We start from the raw sequence: 13,597 nt of genomic DNA on the forward strand, positions 1-13,597 counted from the left end.
GCCAATGGGACAGAAGCAAACCGCCTGCCCGGACGACGGCTGCGGCTCAACATGAAATCGTGTTGACATATTTGCTTTGGCGAGGAGCGCGGCCGAAAGCGCTGCTCCATAGGCAGATTTGAGCAAAACCATGCATATCGAGCAAAAACGATGTGCCCTCGCAGAAGCACACCGCTGATGGTGCTTCAAGCCTTCAACCCCAAGCCCGTCTGCCGCTCAAGATCCATGTACACCACCAGCTATGTAATCAGTGCAAGAGCATGACCGGTTGAAATGACAACGGTCCGGAGGCACGTCAGAATCTCGTTGACCTGGAGATCAAATATTGACCGCCAACGAGTTCGGGGTCTCAACGAGCTTGGCTTTCATTATTCCGTCCCAACGAGCTCCATCTACGGTCAAGAACCTAGACGCTCTTCGCATCGCGTTGGGCTCGGACTTCCTCCGCGGTCCAGATCCAGGCGTCGGAGTTCGAACGCAAAAGAAATCGTAGCGACGCGTTTTGACTTGCGCTTACGGAATCCGTCCGACCATGTCCGATTCCTGTGGACTTTTTTTTTTGGGGGTTTGAGGACCGTCTCAGCTTGATAAGTTCATCCCAGGAATGCCCAAAAGAGGCCAACAGGGAGGTACATGATATGCACGCATCGTGTTACCAGCAATTGAACGAATCTACATGTATGGATTCGTAAATCGCCATCTTGTCAAAACTGAAAGGTTTCATTCGATACTACACTGTGGATAGAACAGCCCCCTCAAAAAAAAATAGAAGCTCAAAAGAAAAAGGCCGACGGCACTACCGGGAGTCCGGGGCTCCGAGGGATCCTAGATCCGTGCAAACAGACTCTATCCGACTCCGGTCCAGTTTTGCGATGCAAGCTGGCTTGTGGCCGCACGAAGGAGCTTGGTGTTGGACTCGGCTGCACCTCTAAAGGCCTGTACCCATGGCATCCGCTGAACAACCGTGATGAACGCGTGAAATAGGAGCCGACGCGTTTTTCATTACGCGTTGAGCTTACGGAATCCGATCCCTTCCAGACTTTCTCGACTGACCTCGATGGTTGTCCGTGGGATACGGTTGAACGTTCTGCACTCATGGCGAAACATATCCATCAGAGAGCTGTGAGAAAGGAAGTTGCAGAACAGTGATACTCGCGCCTCTCGCACGATCGTCGGATGGACTCGCATGTAGCGGTTTGCAGACTGAACGGCGCGGATTCTTTGACCATCGCAACTGGGGGTTCGAGCCCGGAGCCATATCACGTTGCCTTGGGGCGGAGATGGAACCATTGGATAGCTGTGGACGAAAGTATGCATAATGAAGGGCGACGTGTTGTGAAGAAAATGCTCATGTGAAAGTGATATGATATTGACATGACGTGAAAAGGGCCCCATTACTGAAAAAACTACCTATTATACCGCTATGCTCAAAAGTCCTTCTCACCGCTTCAAGCGGATGTATATCTCGCCAATCTCGCCCATCGCAACATGGAGGTAAAAGAAAATGCTTCCACCCTACGCCTTCTTGGTCTTCCCATAAGTCCTCCTCGCGAAGCCCCTAAACAGCGCCATCAACGGCACAAGGTACATCGTCATCAACACATGCGCCGCAACCTCATATCCCGCCGTCTCCCTGCCCACCACCTCCGGCCCTTTCAAACACGTCAGTGCGTTCCTACTCTGCGGGAACAAAGCCGCGGCAACTTGCAACGTGGGGTTGAAGAGGGAGATGGCGAGGCCGATGATGAATTGCCCGATTTGCATGGAGGTGAGGGTTTGTTTGATGGAGCGTGGCGGGTGGATGGAGAGGGTTGTGAGGATGTAGTAGGTGTACATTAGGGTGTGGATGAAGGACTGCGCAGGGGAGAGGGAGATGATGGGTGGTTAGTGCATTTGAACGCACGAAAGGGAAGTGGAAAGCATAACGGGGGCTTACGTTGAAGAGTACGAAGATCCAGACCGCGGTGGTTCGGCCGCGAATGCTGTTGGGGAAAGAAAATGCGGATCAGCGATTTGTCAACCCTATCCCACCTCCTAATTGCGAAGGCCCCCCCACTGTCCCCATCGCTCCCCTCTGAACGTACCACAACCACATAGAGATGATTGCGCCGGCATGGTGGTACGTCTGCAACAGCGACGGTTTGCGTCCTAAAAGGAAAAAAAAAACCGTCAATTGTCATCCCGCGTGCAACACTGGTGGAAATATGATGAACGTACCTTTCATAAGCAGGATGGCGGTGTCGACGATCTCGTAGTACTTGCTGAGGTAGAAGGGGAAGGCCCAGTAGAAGAGGGAGGCGTTCCAGAATTGTTCGTTGCGGTCGCAGAGCTGTTACGGGAGAAAGATACGTAACGTGTCAGTCAAAAACGTTCAATCATGTATCCTGTCGTGCACGCAACACGTTCGACGCCATCAACGCCCCATTTGCCATTCCCACACCCACCGCATCAACCAAATCCCTGTCCCTCAAGTTGGCATAAAAGTCCCTCGCCATGCCCACAAATGTCACACCGGAAAACACCGCCAGCAGCGCATTATGCAGCACGACAAACGCCTTGAACGCGCCATGGTTCGTCCAGTGGTCGCTTGTAGACGAGGGCGGGGGGCCCTTGATTCCTTTTGCGAGCCGCTTGACGGTGACGACGTAGATGAGGGCGGTGAAAACGGGTGTGCGCCAGTCGACAAGTTGGTCGTAGAACTGGGTGAGGGGTGGCGGGGTCTCGGTTGTGAAGGGGGAGGTTAGGTAGGTCATGGTTTTGGATGTGTCCCGTTGGATTATGGGTGTGGGTGGGTGGGTGGCAGACGTCTGAGGTGAAAGGGGGATGAAGTGCGACGACAAGGGCTTTATGTTGTCGGCAACATCCATAGAACTACCCAGATCGCAGCACACCAGACGTTCTGAACACGAACCCCGCTACTGGCATCCCCCATCACATCACGGCTATTCGGAAGATACGGTAACGCGGGAGGCAGCAGTGACAACCGTGTTGCACAGGTTTCTTGAAGGGAGGCGAAAAAAAACGAGGAAAGCATCGGACGTTGTACAGTATTAACATAAATTCCTTGCAGTAGTAGGAGGGCCGGTAGATCGCGCGCATTCCCAAAGTCCGACCGGCAACCCCGCTGATGAGCCTACCCATCAACATGATATGATGTTCATCATATCCATATCATCCCAAGTTCTTGGATGGGCAGATCCCGCTGTTCCACTCGGGGGGTTCGTAGTACGGTACTTGCACAGGTTTGGCGGATTCTGTTCCAGCGTCTTTTCAAGAAATTTGTGAAGCGATGGATGATGGATCGGCTGAACGGAAGTCTCCCGGACGGAAAGGCGATTTGCGGAGCACCGATTGATGGATCCCTTTCTATTAGCACGCTCACGTGATCGCGACGGGTTTCTATTGTCCCACTGGCACTTCTAGCCCTTCAAGAACGACCCTTTCCTTGAAGCGGAGATCCCGAACACATTCGAACGCCGAACTCTTTGTGCTGCTCTCAATTCTACATGTCAACTTGCATCACTGAGTCAATGTATCTGGAGAACTGTCCAAGAGGGCAAGCGGAGCAGAGCCCAAAACGGGTGCCTCTTCCGCCCGCAGCGGCTCCCCACTTGCTCCCCGCAGCGGCACGACGCTTAGGCTCTTGCACGTCATTGAGCAATCACCTTCGCCCTGGTAGGATCCGCCCGCTCTCTTCTGCGCCGTGGTCTACACCATACCCCGATGATGTAGCTTGCCCGGTCCTACAGGCAAGCTTCTGCGGATCGTGGGAGGTCAGTGCCAGGAATTGAGGTGTGTCACGCAGACCGCCATGAACCATCGAATCGGGCCAGCGGTTACTGTAAGAACTGCATAACCTATTTTCGTTGTTCCCGTCGAAAGGCCTCTGATATTTGAACTTTCTGAAATTTTCATGTTACGGCTGCGAAAGCTGAACGGGGCATGTTCTGGAGTTATTGAGAGTTATGTCCATCTATCTATCTAGCAAGCAATCTACAATGTCTATCTACAAATACGGAAAATTGAAAAAAAAAAAACCCTACACTCAGACCCCTCTAAAACTGCAACTTCCCCGCCCCAACCCCCTCCAAAACCCTCCTCCTCACATCCACAACCTCATCCATCACATACCCATACGGCACCGTCATCCCCTCCGCAACCTTCGTAATCTCCACCTTCCCTTCCCCAAACTCATTGCCCCTTTCCAACACCTCCCCATCCACCTTCGACCCGGTCGTAAACACGGGCGTGGTGACGTTCGCGAAGATGTTATTCTCGACAAGGACGCGGGCACCCATACGCGAGTGCACGCCGGAGCTCATATCCTCAAACAGGTTGTTGTACACATGGCCGGTGCCGAATCGGAGGGAGGGGGTGCGGGAGCCGACGGAGTGGAAATGGTTGTGGTGGTACGTCACATGCAGACGGCCGGTGTCCTCGTCGCCATCGTCGTCGGACGCACCGACCAGCGAGACTTTGAAGTGGTCGGAGAACGCGTTCCAGGATACGGTGATGTAGTCCCCCGCGTGGGTGATGTCCAGCAACCCGTCGTAGAAGTCTTTGCCGTGGTCGCGGTCGGAGGAGAAGGTGTTGTGGTCGATCCAGACGTGGGAGGATTGTTGGATCTGGATGGAGTCGATACCGACGGGTTTGGTGAAGTGGAGGTTGCGCACGATGACGTTTGTGGTGTTTTTGGTGATGGCTAGTCCGCCGCCTGTGAAGCCTGACGGGATGGTGGGGGAGCCGAGGAGGGTGGTGTGCGAGTTGATGTGGAGTTGACGGATGGCGGTGAGGTCGAGGAGGCCGGTTAGGATGATGGTTTTGGGACTGGTGGAGGACAGGGCGGCGGTGAGGGAGGCGAGGTCGGAGACGTGGGTGGTTGGGCCGGTTGCGCCCCCGGTTGTGAGGCCGTTGGTGAAAGCGAATCCTTCTCCGACTGAGGAGGTAGGGGGTACTTGAGGGGTCCCGGTGGGACTGGGTGCGGATGGCGCTGCGGTGGATTCGGAGGGGATCTCGGTGGATGCCGAAGGCACCTCGGTAGATTCAGAGGGCGCCGCGGTGGATGCGGATGGCGCTGCGGTGGATTCGGAGGGGATCTCGGTGGATGTCGAAGGCACCTCGGTAGATTCAGAGGGCCCCGCGGTGGATGCGGACGGCGCTGCGGTGGATTCGGAGGGGATCTCAGTGGATGTCGAAGGCACCTCGGTAGATTCAGAGGGCGCCGCGGTGGATGCCGACGGCACGGCAGTAGACTCCGAAGGCACCTCAGTAGACACAGAAGGCGCCTCCGTAGATCCTGCGGATCGCGTGCTCGTACGCTCAGGCTTCTCGGTCTCCGTAGAAGCCGCCTCGGTCGTCGTGGTCACCGCAGGGACATCCACAACGGTCGTCGATGTAGGCTGCACGCTCACCGCGGTAGACGAATGCAGACGCGCATGACAACGCTGCGGGACGGCCGCGGCGTTCGCGACTGTGGCGCCGAGGAGGGTGAGGAGGATGAGTGCGGCGCGCATTGTTGTGTTTGTCTGCAACTATATCGTGTGGGAAGGTGTAGCTGGCCAGCAGCTTATTAAAACACCAGTCTTAAAGAACGAAGAAAGCAGGCGGGCGGGCGGCTAGCGCTCTGATGCTCTTATACCCTTGACTGTTAGAACTCTGAAGAGTGAAGCTTGCCAAACGGGGATAAACCCGAGGATCCATCGTCCATCCACAACATATGGATCGTCGGCCCCATCCAGCATCACCTCTGCAAGGTACGGGGTCGTGCGTCTTGTCTTCTCAAGAAAAGGGTCCCCAGTCTGCAGAGACTTGACCGGTGCAGTCGGGATCCCGAGTCCTGCCTTGCGATGTCAACCAGTTGCGAAGGATTTTGTTGTTGCCCGAGTGCGGTTTCCTTATGAAGATTTTTGCGCGGTTGGAGCCGTATGCGGGGAAAAAAATCCTTCGATTATGGAATGTCGGAGTGCGCGATTTGACAGCGGAGTCATCATGTCCGGTCAATCAACGCGTTTCACGTTTTTGTTCAGTGTGCGGAACATGGTTCAAAAACCCGCATGCTGCAGGATATATCATCGTAACTTTCAAAAGAGAAAAAATGTTAGGATAACGAGTCAGGAAAACCCTTTAGGATAGATACTCGTAAGAAACTGGAGGTTTACGCCTATCGCTAAGCGTCCCGGCACCTCTTCTCCCGCGGTGTCTGTTCCCAGGCCCGACGTGGTTGCACGACACACAGGCAGACGCCTTGCAGCCATCTCAAGATCCCGATTTACTGCCCCCTTAGCTCGTAACCTCCTTCACATTGGACCGTCGATGCAGCTTACTTGAGACCTTGCGTTGGCCCCCCTCCTACCTCCAAAATCGCATACGGAACGTAGCCTTCTTCGGGCAATTGCTCAGGGTGCTAAGCGCTCCAAATACAATGCCTCGATGATGTTCCTGGGAAGGTCCATCTATCAGCTTCTTCGTCAGTGGTTCTCATGCCGACCGATCCGTTTTCCAAAACGTCCTGTTCGATTCCCCCGCGTAGCGGCCTTTCTTTCCGTCGACGGTGGTAGGTGGGACTTAATCCCAGGGGAGTGCAACCATGTCCTTGATCGAGAAAGAAGAAGACACGGATGCAATCTGATGGTCGTGTCGGCCAAGGTCATTTGGATATACCCCGCTCCGTACCGCCCGAAATCGCCAGTCGGCCGGTTCTTATCGGATCTGGGCTCATCAGCCATGGCAACAGCACCCCTAGAACATTCCCGCCAGACAAATCAACACGCCTCTTCCCCAATCCTTGCCATCGCTCAAACTAGTCACGCCAACGGTTCTCCGGCTTGCCGCTGGCGACAAGCTCCAGAATATCGGCAAGCTTCTCTTCATGGATAACTGTGCACCGCGGGCATTCCCCCGTCTTTCTGTGCCGGCGTCTCAAGTTGATCTTCCCTTCAGCCCAGACCGATTGTCGCGTTCCAAAAGTTGCATCACGTCAGCAGAGTTCAATATCGTGTCCTTCCATTTCATGCCAAGAAGCACGCAGGACTCGTAATGCAACTGTAGGAAGTGCAGTTATTCCAAAGCTTCAAACTTCCTGTTTGTCTGAGTGTTATGAAAGCTATGATCGAGGGGGATCGTATATTCAACACCCGACGATCGTATAGGTCGTGTTTACAGCACTATCACGCCTACGGGGGTATCTAACAATACGTAATCACAGTGTAAAGACCAAAAATGCCCTTGAATAAACCCATCAAGGCAACTCATCCAACCCCTCCAAAACCCCCTTCGGCGGCATACACCCAATAAAACTCCGATCCAAGCTAGTCCCGCCCATCTCCCGGAACTTGACCCGGTCCGCGACATATATCTCGTCAGGGTACTCCCATTCCGCGAAAGGTGGGGTCGTGCATCCTTCCCCCTCGTCGTCATCCTCCTCCTCGTCGGCGTCGGCGTCGCGTTCAGCGTCTGTGGTTTCTCCCTCCCCGCCACCAATCTCCAGCCCGAGATCCGCAAACGCGTCGTCTAGCAGAAGATCGATTTCCACGTCGGTGAGGGTGCAGGGTGTCGAAGCGTCGAGGCCTGGTTTCTCGGATTGGGTTGGGAGGATGGACTTCTCGGTGCTACTAGCCACAGCCACGTCGTCGGGGCGGAAGAGGTTGACGATAACCGGCGGGGGGCGGTAATAATCCCCTTTTTTGCGTTTATTCGTATTGGTGTGATGACTGTTGTTTCGATTCCGTGGGAGCCGTTTATTTTTGGGCCGGCCGTAGACCTGAGAGAACTCGTCGTGGCGGCGGTGGAAGGTCTGGCCTCTGTTTTTGAAGGAGGGTTGTTGTTGTTGTTGTGGCGGGCGGCGTTGTTGTGTTTGGTTAGAGGACCAGCGGCGGTTTTTGTTCTGTTGGCGCGGTGGGGGGCGGTTTGATTGCCGGTTGGTATTCCCGCCGCTACGGGGGCCGTGGTAGGGATGTGCGGATTGAAGGGCCCCTGTATATGGATGGTTTGGATGCGATGAACTTGGCCCTGCGGACGATGGGCCGGGAAGACCACCGCCTCCTCCTCCGGTTGGTGGGAATATCACCAGCCGCACCCCTGGCGGTGGCGGGCGAGAATACAGTGGGCCGCTGGTCAATTCGGGCGGTGGGAATGTGTCTGCGGTCGTGCTTGGGCGTTTTGAGGAGTTGGGACGGAAGGAGGGTCGGCGGTTTAGGGAGTAGGGTTCGAATGGTTGGTGGGTTGCTGTGATGGGTGGTTGTTGTTGAGACCTCGGTGCTCCGGGTTCTATCGTTGGTTTGCTGGCTGAGCGGTCGTCGGGGTGAGCGGGATGCGGCCGCTCTGGCGGAATTGGATGCGGTGGGTTGCTGTCTACCGACATTTCCAGACTTTCTGAGGGTTCCGGGTATTAGGAAACGGTGCAACTCGTCCTGCTTCGAGGAAGTCGGTGCTGTGTTTGAACTTGAATGGCCTGCAATGACATACAGTAAAACAGGTCGAGTGAGTGTTCGCTTATTTTGACCTTTCCATAACTCTCACACAGACTCCATGGCTCCATGATGATGGCCCTACCTTCTTTTCACACTCCGTTGCTTGCGTTATGCCTGTCGGTGTCTGGAACAATATGAGCTTGCTCGTCGATAACACGTTCGCCATGCCCGTTTGTGGGGTTCGTCGTCCCAAGGTCGCGTGGTGTGGGCTTGTCCTCAACCCCTCCCGTCATTCCACTGTCAATGGCAAGCCTCCCACGACCGCCCTTCCCGTTCATCTCTTTCGCAGACGTTTCTTTTTATTTGACCTGTATGCATAGACGAGAGCCACACAAATTCAAGAAACGCTATGCGGAAGTAGCCGACGAGGACTCGAAACCACCTAGCATAAGAGGGAGTAAATATGGGAGAAACGAGGACACTGCGTCCTACTTTCTCCTTTGTGTCGCAATCCCCGCTCCTTTTAGTGTAAAGCCATTGGTGAATATTGTTCGGGTTGGGGTTGATATCTCTTCCGAGCCAATGCGCGTGGGTGTAATATTGTTCTGCGTTGGCTGTTGTTTTGGTTTTGAGATTTTTGGTGCTTTCCAGTCGGGGGTGGACTGTGTCGGCGTGCATCATTCTAAGCATCCCCCCCATTGCTCCCTCAACCCCTCCTCCCCACCTACTCCTTCGCCCGCATCTTCCCATTCACAACATACATCTTCTTATTCGCAACATGCGCCATCGGAGGTGCTGGTGTTGACGGGAGCTGTGCTGCGGAGCTTAAGTGCCGCAGCCGGCTTCTTAGGTTTCTCGGCCGCCGCTTTTTTGCTGTTGATCTGCTTTTTCTCCAAACCATTACCATTGTAACCACCGCTGCCCTCCCCATGCACCGCATTGTCGGGGTCTTGATCGTTTCATCCATCCCGTTCTGATTGCCATCACCGTTACTACCCTCCCTGCGCGCCGCCATAGCGTTGTCAACGTGGCTTCCATCTGCTTCGTTCTGCACGCTGTTCCCCTCGCTACTCTCCCCACCACCCGTCATCATATCAGCGCCATTAGCATTCCCTTCATCCACTTCACCACCACGCCCTTCGTCCCCATCTTCAGCGTTCCTTGTTTCTTTGTTGTTGTTCTTTTTGTGTCTCTCACCTGCAAAGCCCACAAGACAGATCCTGCTCCATAACACCCTCCGATAGGCCTTGACGAGTGTATGTGGAAACGCCCCGATAGGCCCGTGGACTGTCTGGTGCTTCAGAGGATAGAGATTGTCGACCCCGCGCCAGAAGAGCCATTCGTCTCATAAGTGACCGGGGAGGAAGGCGCTGTTGGCGGCGGGGCGGAGCTCGGCGGGTAACTTGCCGTAGGTACTCGGAGTACCGGGACTGAAGATAGGGTGTGTGAGTACGAGCAAGGCTGACATTTGACAACAAATCCAGATGGGAATCTTCCCTACCAATCCATCAACGGTAACAAAAGGATCCCCCTTATTACAAGTCGTATCAAACTCTTCAGATGTGCCGTCTCCTCGCAGATGCGGGCTGAGTTCACCAAGGGTCTGGTTGGAGTACAGACCGCAACCATTTTTTTCTTCCGGGGCACCTCTATCGGCGGGAATGGTATGTCTGTGGGCAGGTTGTCGTCGCCTGTTGGGGGGTCGCCCGCTGGTGTCGGAGTTGAGCCCTCTTGCGAGTCTTGCGATCCATGGCCTCAGCGCTCACATTCGGCAGACGCGGTTCGCGATTCTGACAGTAGTGCCCAGAAAGCCGTGCAGCCGTCTTCACGACAACAAATACATTTCTACTCGGGACGAGGAACGTAGTCCTCTAGCGTGTATGGACGAGGAGGAGGTTGCTTAGTAAGCTTCTCTATTTTTCTTCTCGAGTGACAGTGTATAAATAACAAGTCGTAGCCGTAGCTCCCTTTTCCCTTATCTCTTTTGAGCTATCGAGTGCTATGTCAAGCTACGGTGGGAGGGAGGGATGGTTAATGCGTGGTTGGAGGGAGCTAGCTAGCTATTCGGGAACGCTACTCTGCAGCACACTGAGCAGCGCATTTAGGACTTAATGGATTTGTCAAGCTTCACCTTGAGCTGACCGTGTGCATTGCAGGCCCGCTGGGCTAAGGGGATGACCGACTCAGCGAGGACAAGTCCCTCTGGTTCAGCAGTAAATTGAAAGAACTTCGTTGTGCGTGACCGCTTTCCACCTGTTTTCCCGGTGCTGTGATAGGTTGGGGCCCCACCATTGGCCATGGTGTAGATCTGCACCTCCTGCCATATGGTAATAGCTTGTCGGCCGCTGCCTGTATGTTTGGCTCTTGGTTGTTGCGGAACATAAACAATGTGGTACCGGCATTTGACGTGCGAGCCTTCCCCTTTCGCAGATTCAGCACCAATGTGCTTTGCGATATATGGAATCAGACATCAAATGAGCCCTGCAACCCTCGGAAGCAAAAGAAGCAGGGGCATGGGTTTCCCTGTCCTTTGCCGCTGCACGGAGCAACTGGTTCTGGGTCTGTGGCATCTCTCTAAAACACTTTCCCGAAGTCAATATGGGCTTCCCGGTTCTAAACTTTGGAGGACACCTTCATCATACCCTTTCTGTCAACATCGTAGGAGGGCTTCTTCCACTTTTGCGGGGCGCCAAAGGTTTGCTAGTAGCACGTAGTTTGGGGGTCAGCGCTTTTCAGGAGTTCTGCTTGGTAAAAGTCCGCGGTGAGTAATTACTTTGTCCAACAGACCAGCTAGTGTTGCTCCTCATACCTGTTTTAATTATCCCACAAAGTCTCAGGTCAGTCGGGTGTGTGTGGTTTTGCCATTCCCCAAAGGAATGCTCAGAAAAGGAGCTGTGGAAAAGCGTCGGCGGAGTTGTGTATTGCCCTCGCGACGGACCCGCGTCTGCCGAATGTGAGCGCTGAGTCCATGGCGGCCGGTCGGTGTTCCTTGTGCGCTTGTCGTTTGTTGTGGACGGACGCAGATGGACGCTGACCTTGACAACGGACTTCGACTTGCAGCAGGAGAACCGCTCCGAGGCTTCAGCACTCTCATCACTCCATAGATAGAATAGATATAGCATAGAGCTCTTTTGGGGTTAGAAAAAGATGGCTGGCTCATCCGTTCCACGTCCGCACATTCCCGTTCGGAAAGACTCCAACCATTATGCCTTGCAGGAGGACGATGGAGCGCCACTACATCGGAGCGGCAAGGGCAAAGCGCCTCTCCGAGAGGTAGCTCATCCTCCACCGCTCTCCCAACCATCAACTCCAATATCCCCTAGCCATCCCGCTTCAGCACCAGCAAGTCGGACACACTCCCCCACGACCGCCATCCCAGATCGACCCACAGCATTACCCCGCCCGAACCCCATCCCACAACCCCCCGCCATCGGTTCCCCGCCCCCACACCCCCCCGCCCAAATCCGCCCACGCACCGCTTCCCGCAACGCCGCCGCCACCGCCGGCGTCTTCCAACAAGCCTACGCCTACCTCCACCCCTTCGACACCGACCCCTCCCCCTTCGGCACCTCCCTCAAATGCCAGCTCTGTCTCGAGGTCTTCGCCACCCCCATCCGATTGCCCTGCTGTGAATCCCTTGTCTGCTCCACTTGTGTGAGGAGGTGGCTGAAGACTAGCAGATGTTGTCCGTGGTGTGGTGAGGTGATTGAGGTGGCGGAGTTGAGGCCCGAGAGGGAGGTCAAGAAGGTTGTGGATGAGTTGGATTGTTACTGTGTGAATAAGAGGCAGGGGTGTGATTGGGTTGGGCCTAGGAAGTATTTGCTTATTCATGTTGCTGAGGAGTGTCTTATGACCCCGAGAGGTATGTAACGATAGCGATCGAGTGTTGGCGGCCGAGCGTAAGCGAGGGCGACCAGAGCGGACACCCCCGCGAACGACAGCGAAGCGCGAGCAAGAGCGAGCCACATTGCGCAAAAGGCGGAATATCCCTAATCACGGCTCTTAGCGAGCCTCAGCGAGCTGAACTTACGCTACCCAGCATGCTTGTGGCGAGCGGAGCGAGCAATGTATCGTTCTCAACTGAAGCTGAATCACTCCTCGCTTCTCTTCTTCATTCAGTCTTGGCACGCAACGCCGCCTCCCCCTTCTACTTCTCCATCCTCAACGAAACACCCACTGAGGAACGCGAAGACTCGGCGGTCATCACCGACCTCTTCCCGCGGACCGCCTCCTCCGTCCCTCAAACTCTTCCGGAGCGGTATCGAGGTCGTGGCCGCCAAAATAATCACAATAACAACGGTGATGAAGAAGATAACCCACCAAACGATACAATCGTCCCTACCCGCTCGACCTCACGCGCCCGTGAAGACGACGATGGGACAAAACCACGGCGACAGATCCCGTTCAAGAAAGCCGGTGCGAGGGGTAGTGTGCTTGTCCCGACCCGGACGCAGAGCGAATCGCCTTCTGCGGCCGACCGACGACCGCGTCCTGCACCACTTCTCACCACCAATGATAATTCCTCAATGTCTGATAGTGGATCCCTGCAAGCCGTCGTCGACACCTACTTCGCCTCCCAGCCGCGCGAATCATCAATAACAACGGCGGATGACAGTGATGAGTGGGAATCGGTCCATTCCTCATTGATGGCTGAACTTGATGCGGACTCGGTGCACTCGGGGGTGTTGGATGATTTGGATCACATCAATCTCTATAGATATGTTGAGCAGAGGAGGGTGCATGAACGGGAGGAGATGAAGGGTGTGAGGGGGGTTGGTGGGGAGTAGATGGAAGCGAGAGAGGTTTTGGACCCTTTGTTTTGCACCTGGCCCCGCATGGGACGGTAGCGGGGTTATCCTCATCGTCCGCGCCGTGCAACACCGGAGTGTTTTTTCACCGCCCCGTTTGTGGCTATGCAACCCTCGAGTCGGCCAGTGTTGCCTGGACTGGTCACGGAATCACACAAATCCGCTGGACCCTTCCACCACTCGCCCCGGACTCGCTGTCCCACACGATAGCGAGTGCACTATACGCCCCCCGCACACAGATTCAGATATTCCGTACCTCCCCGTTATATAGCACGAGTTGGTGTAGGCTAGTCTACCGTGCTGCCCGGGTAAGCGGGGAGAAGTTGCGCGCGATGGTGGCGATAGAGTCATAGATGGGATGGGATTTGAGCCCAGTGGTGC

General features: G+C 55.0%; 5 protein-coding genes across 5 annotated transcripts; 2 read left to right on the plus strand and 3 right to left on the minus strand.

The window, feature by feature from the left end:
- Positions 1-1,334: 1,334 nt before the first annotated feature.
- On the minus strand, positions 1,335-3,324 carry EV422DRAFT_528507 (ELO family). Its single transcript, XM_053070286.1, has 5 exons — positions 2,445-3,324; positions 2,218-2,329; positions 2,085-2,148; positions 1,937-1,982; positions 1,335-1,854 (listed from the first exon to the last, which is right to left on the minus strand). Exons 1-5 carry the CDS (start codon positions 2,865-2,867, stop codon positions 1,516-1,518), a joined length of 984 nt encoding a protein of 327 aa, XP_052925590.1. The 5' UTR covers positions 2,868-3,324; the 3' UTR covers positions 1,335-1,515.
- A 731-nt stretch (positions 3,325-4,055) lies between these two features.
- EV422DRAFT_496257 (polysaccharide lyase family 1 protein) lies at positions 4,056-4,931 on the minus strand (the record flags this gene model as incomplete). Its single annotated transcript, XM_053067863.1, has 1 exon — positions 4,056-4,931. A coding segment is annotated over one exon (876 nt), but the record flags the coding sequence as incomplete, so codon positions are not given.
- A 2,306-nt stretch (positions 4,932-7,237) lies between these two features.
- EV422DRAFT_567280 (uncharacterized protein) lies at positions 7,238-8,359 on the minus strand (the record flags this gene model as incomplete). Its single annotated transcript, XM_053072523.1, has 1 exon — positions 7,238-8,359. The coding sequence occupies one exon, from the start codon at positions 8,357-8,359 to the stop codon at positions 7,238-7,240; it is 1,122 nt and encodes a 373-aa protein (XP_052925592.1).
- Positions 8,360-8,535: 176 nt separating this feature from the next.
- Positions 8,536-9,606, plus strand: EV422DRAFT_47087 (uncharacterized protein). Its single transcript, XM_053067252.1, has one exon. The coding sequence runs from the start codon at positions 8,712-8,714 to the stop codon at positions 9,318-9,320; it is 609 nt and encodes a 202-aa protein (XP_052925593.1). The 5' UTR covers positions 8,536-8,711; the 3' UTR covers positions 9,321-9,606.
- A 1,633-nt stretch (positions 9,607-11,239) lies between these two features.
- EV422DRAFT_47249 (uncharacterized protein) lies at positions 11,240-12,363 on the plus strand. Its single transcript, XM_053067253.1, has one exon. It carries the CDS (start codon positions 11,556-11,558, stop codon positions 12,276-12,278), a length of 723 nt encoding a protein of 240 aa, XP_052925594.1. The 5' UTR covers positions 11,240-11,555; the 3' UTR covers positions 12,279-12,363.
- Positions 12,364-13,597: the final 1,234 nt, after the last annotated feature.

This window comes from Fimicolochytrium jonesii, assembly GCF_025526975.1.
Source record: "Fimicolochytrium jonesii strain JEL569 chromosome Unknown EV422scaffold_11, whole genome shotgun sequence".
Taxonomy (NCBI): domain Eukaryota; kingdom Fungi; phylum Chytridiomycota; class Chytridiomycetes; order Spizellomycetales; family Powellomycetaceae; genus Fimicolochytrium; species Fimicolochytrium jonesii.

What these genes read in the sequence shown, in the direction of transcription:
- EV422DRAFT_528507 (XM_053070286.1), bottom strand. Translation starts at nt 2,867, where the DNA reads ATGGATGTTGCCGACAACATAAAGCCCTTGTCGTCGCACTTCATCCCC. An exon ending in CGCCATCCTGCTTATGAAAG is followed by an intron (nt 2,149 to 2,217) that starts GTACGTTCATCA and finishes TTTTCCTTTTAG; the next exon opens with GACGCAAACCGTCGCTGTTG. An exon ending in ATCATCTCTATGTGGTTGTG is followed by an intron (nt 1,983 to 2,084) that starts GTACGTTCAGAG and finishes TTTCCCCAACAG; the next exon opens with CATTCGCGGCCGAACCACCG.
- EV422DRAFT_47249 (XM_053067253.1), top strand. Translation starts at nt 11,556, where the DNA reads ATGGCTGGCTCATCCGTTCCACGTCCGCACATTCCCGTTCGGAAAGAC.
- EV422DRAFT_47087 (XM_053067252.1), top strand. Translation starts at nt 8,712, where the DNA reads ATGGCAAGCCTCCCACGACCGCCCTTCCCGTTCATCTCTTTCGCAGAC.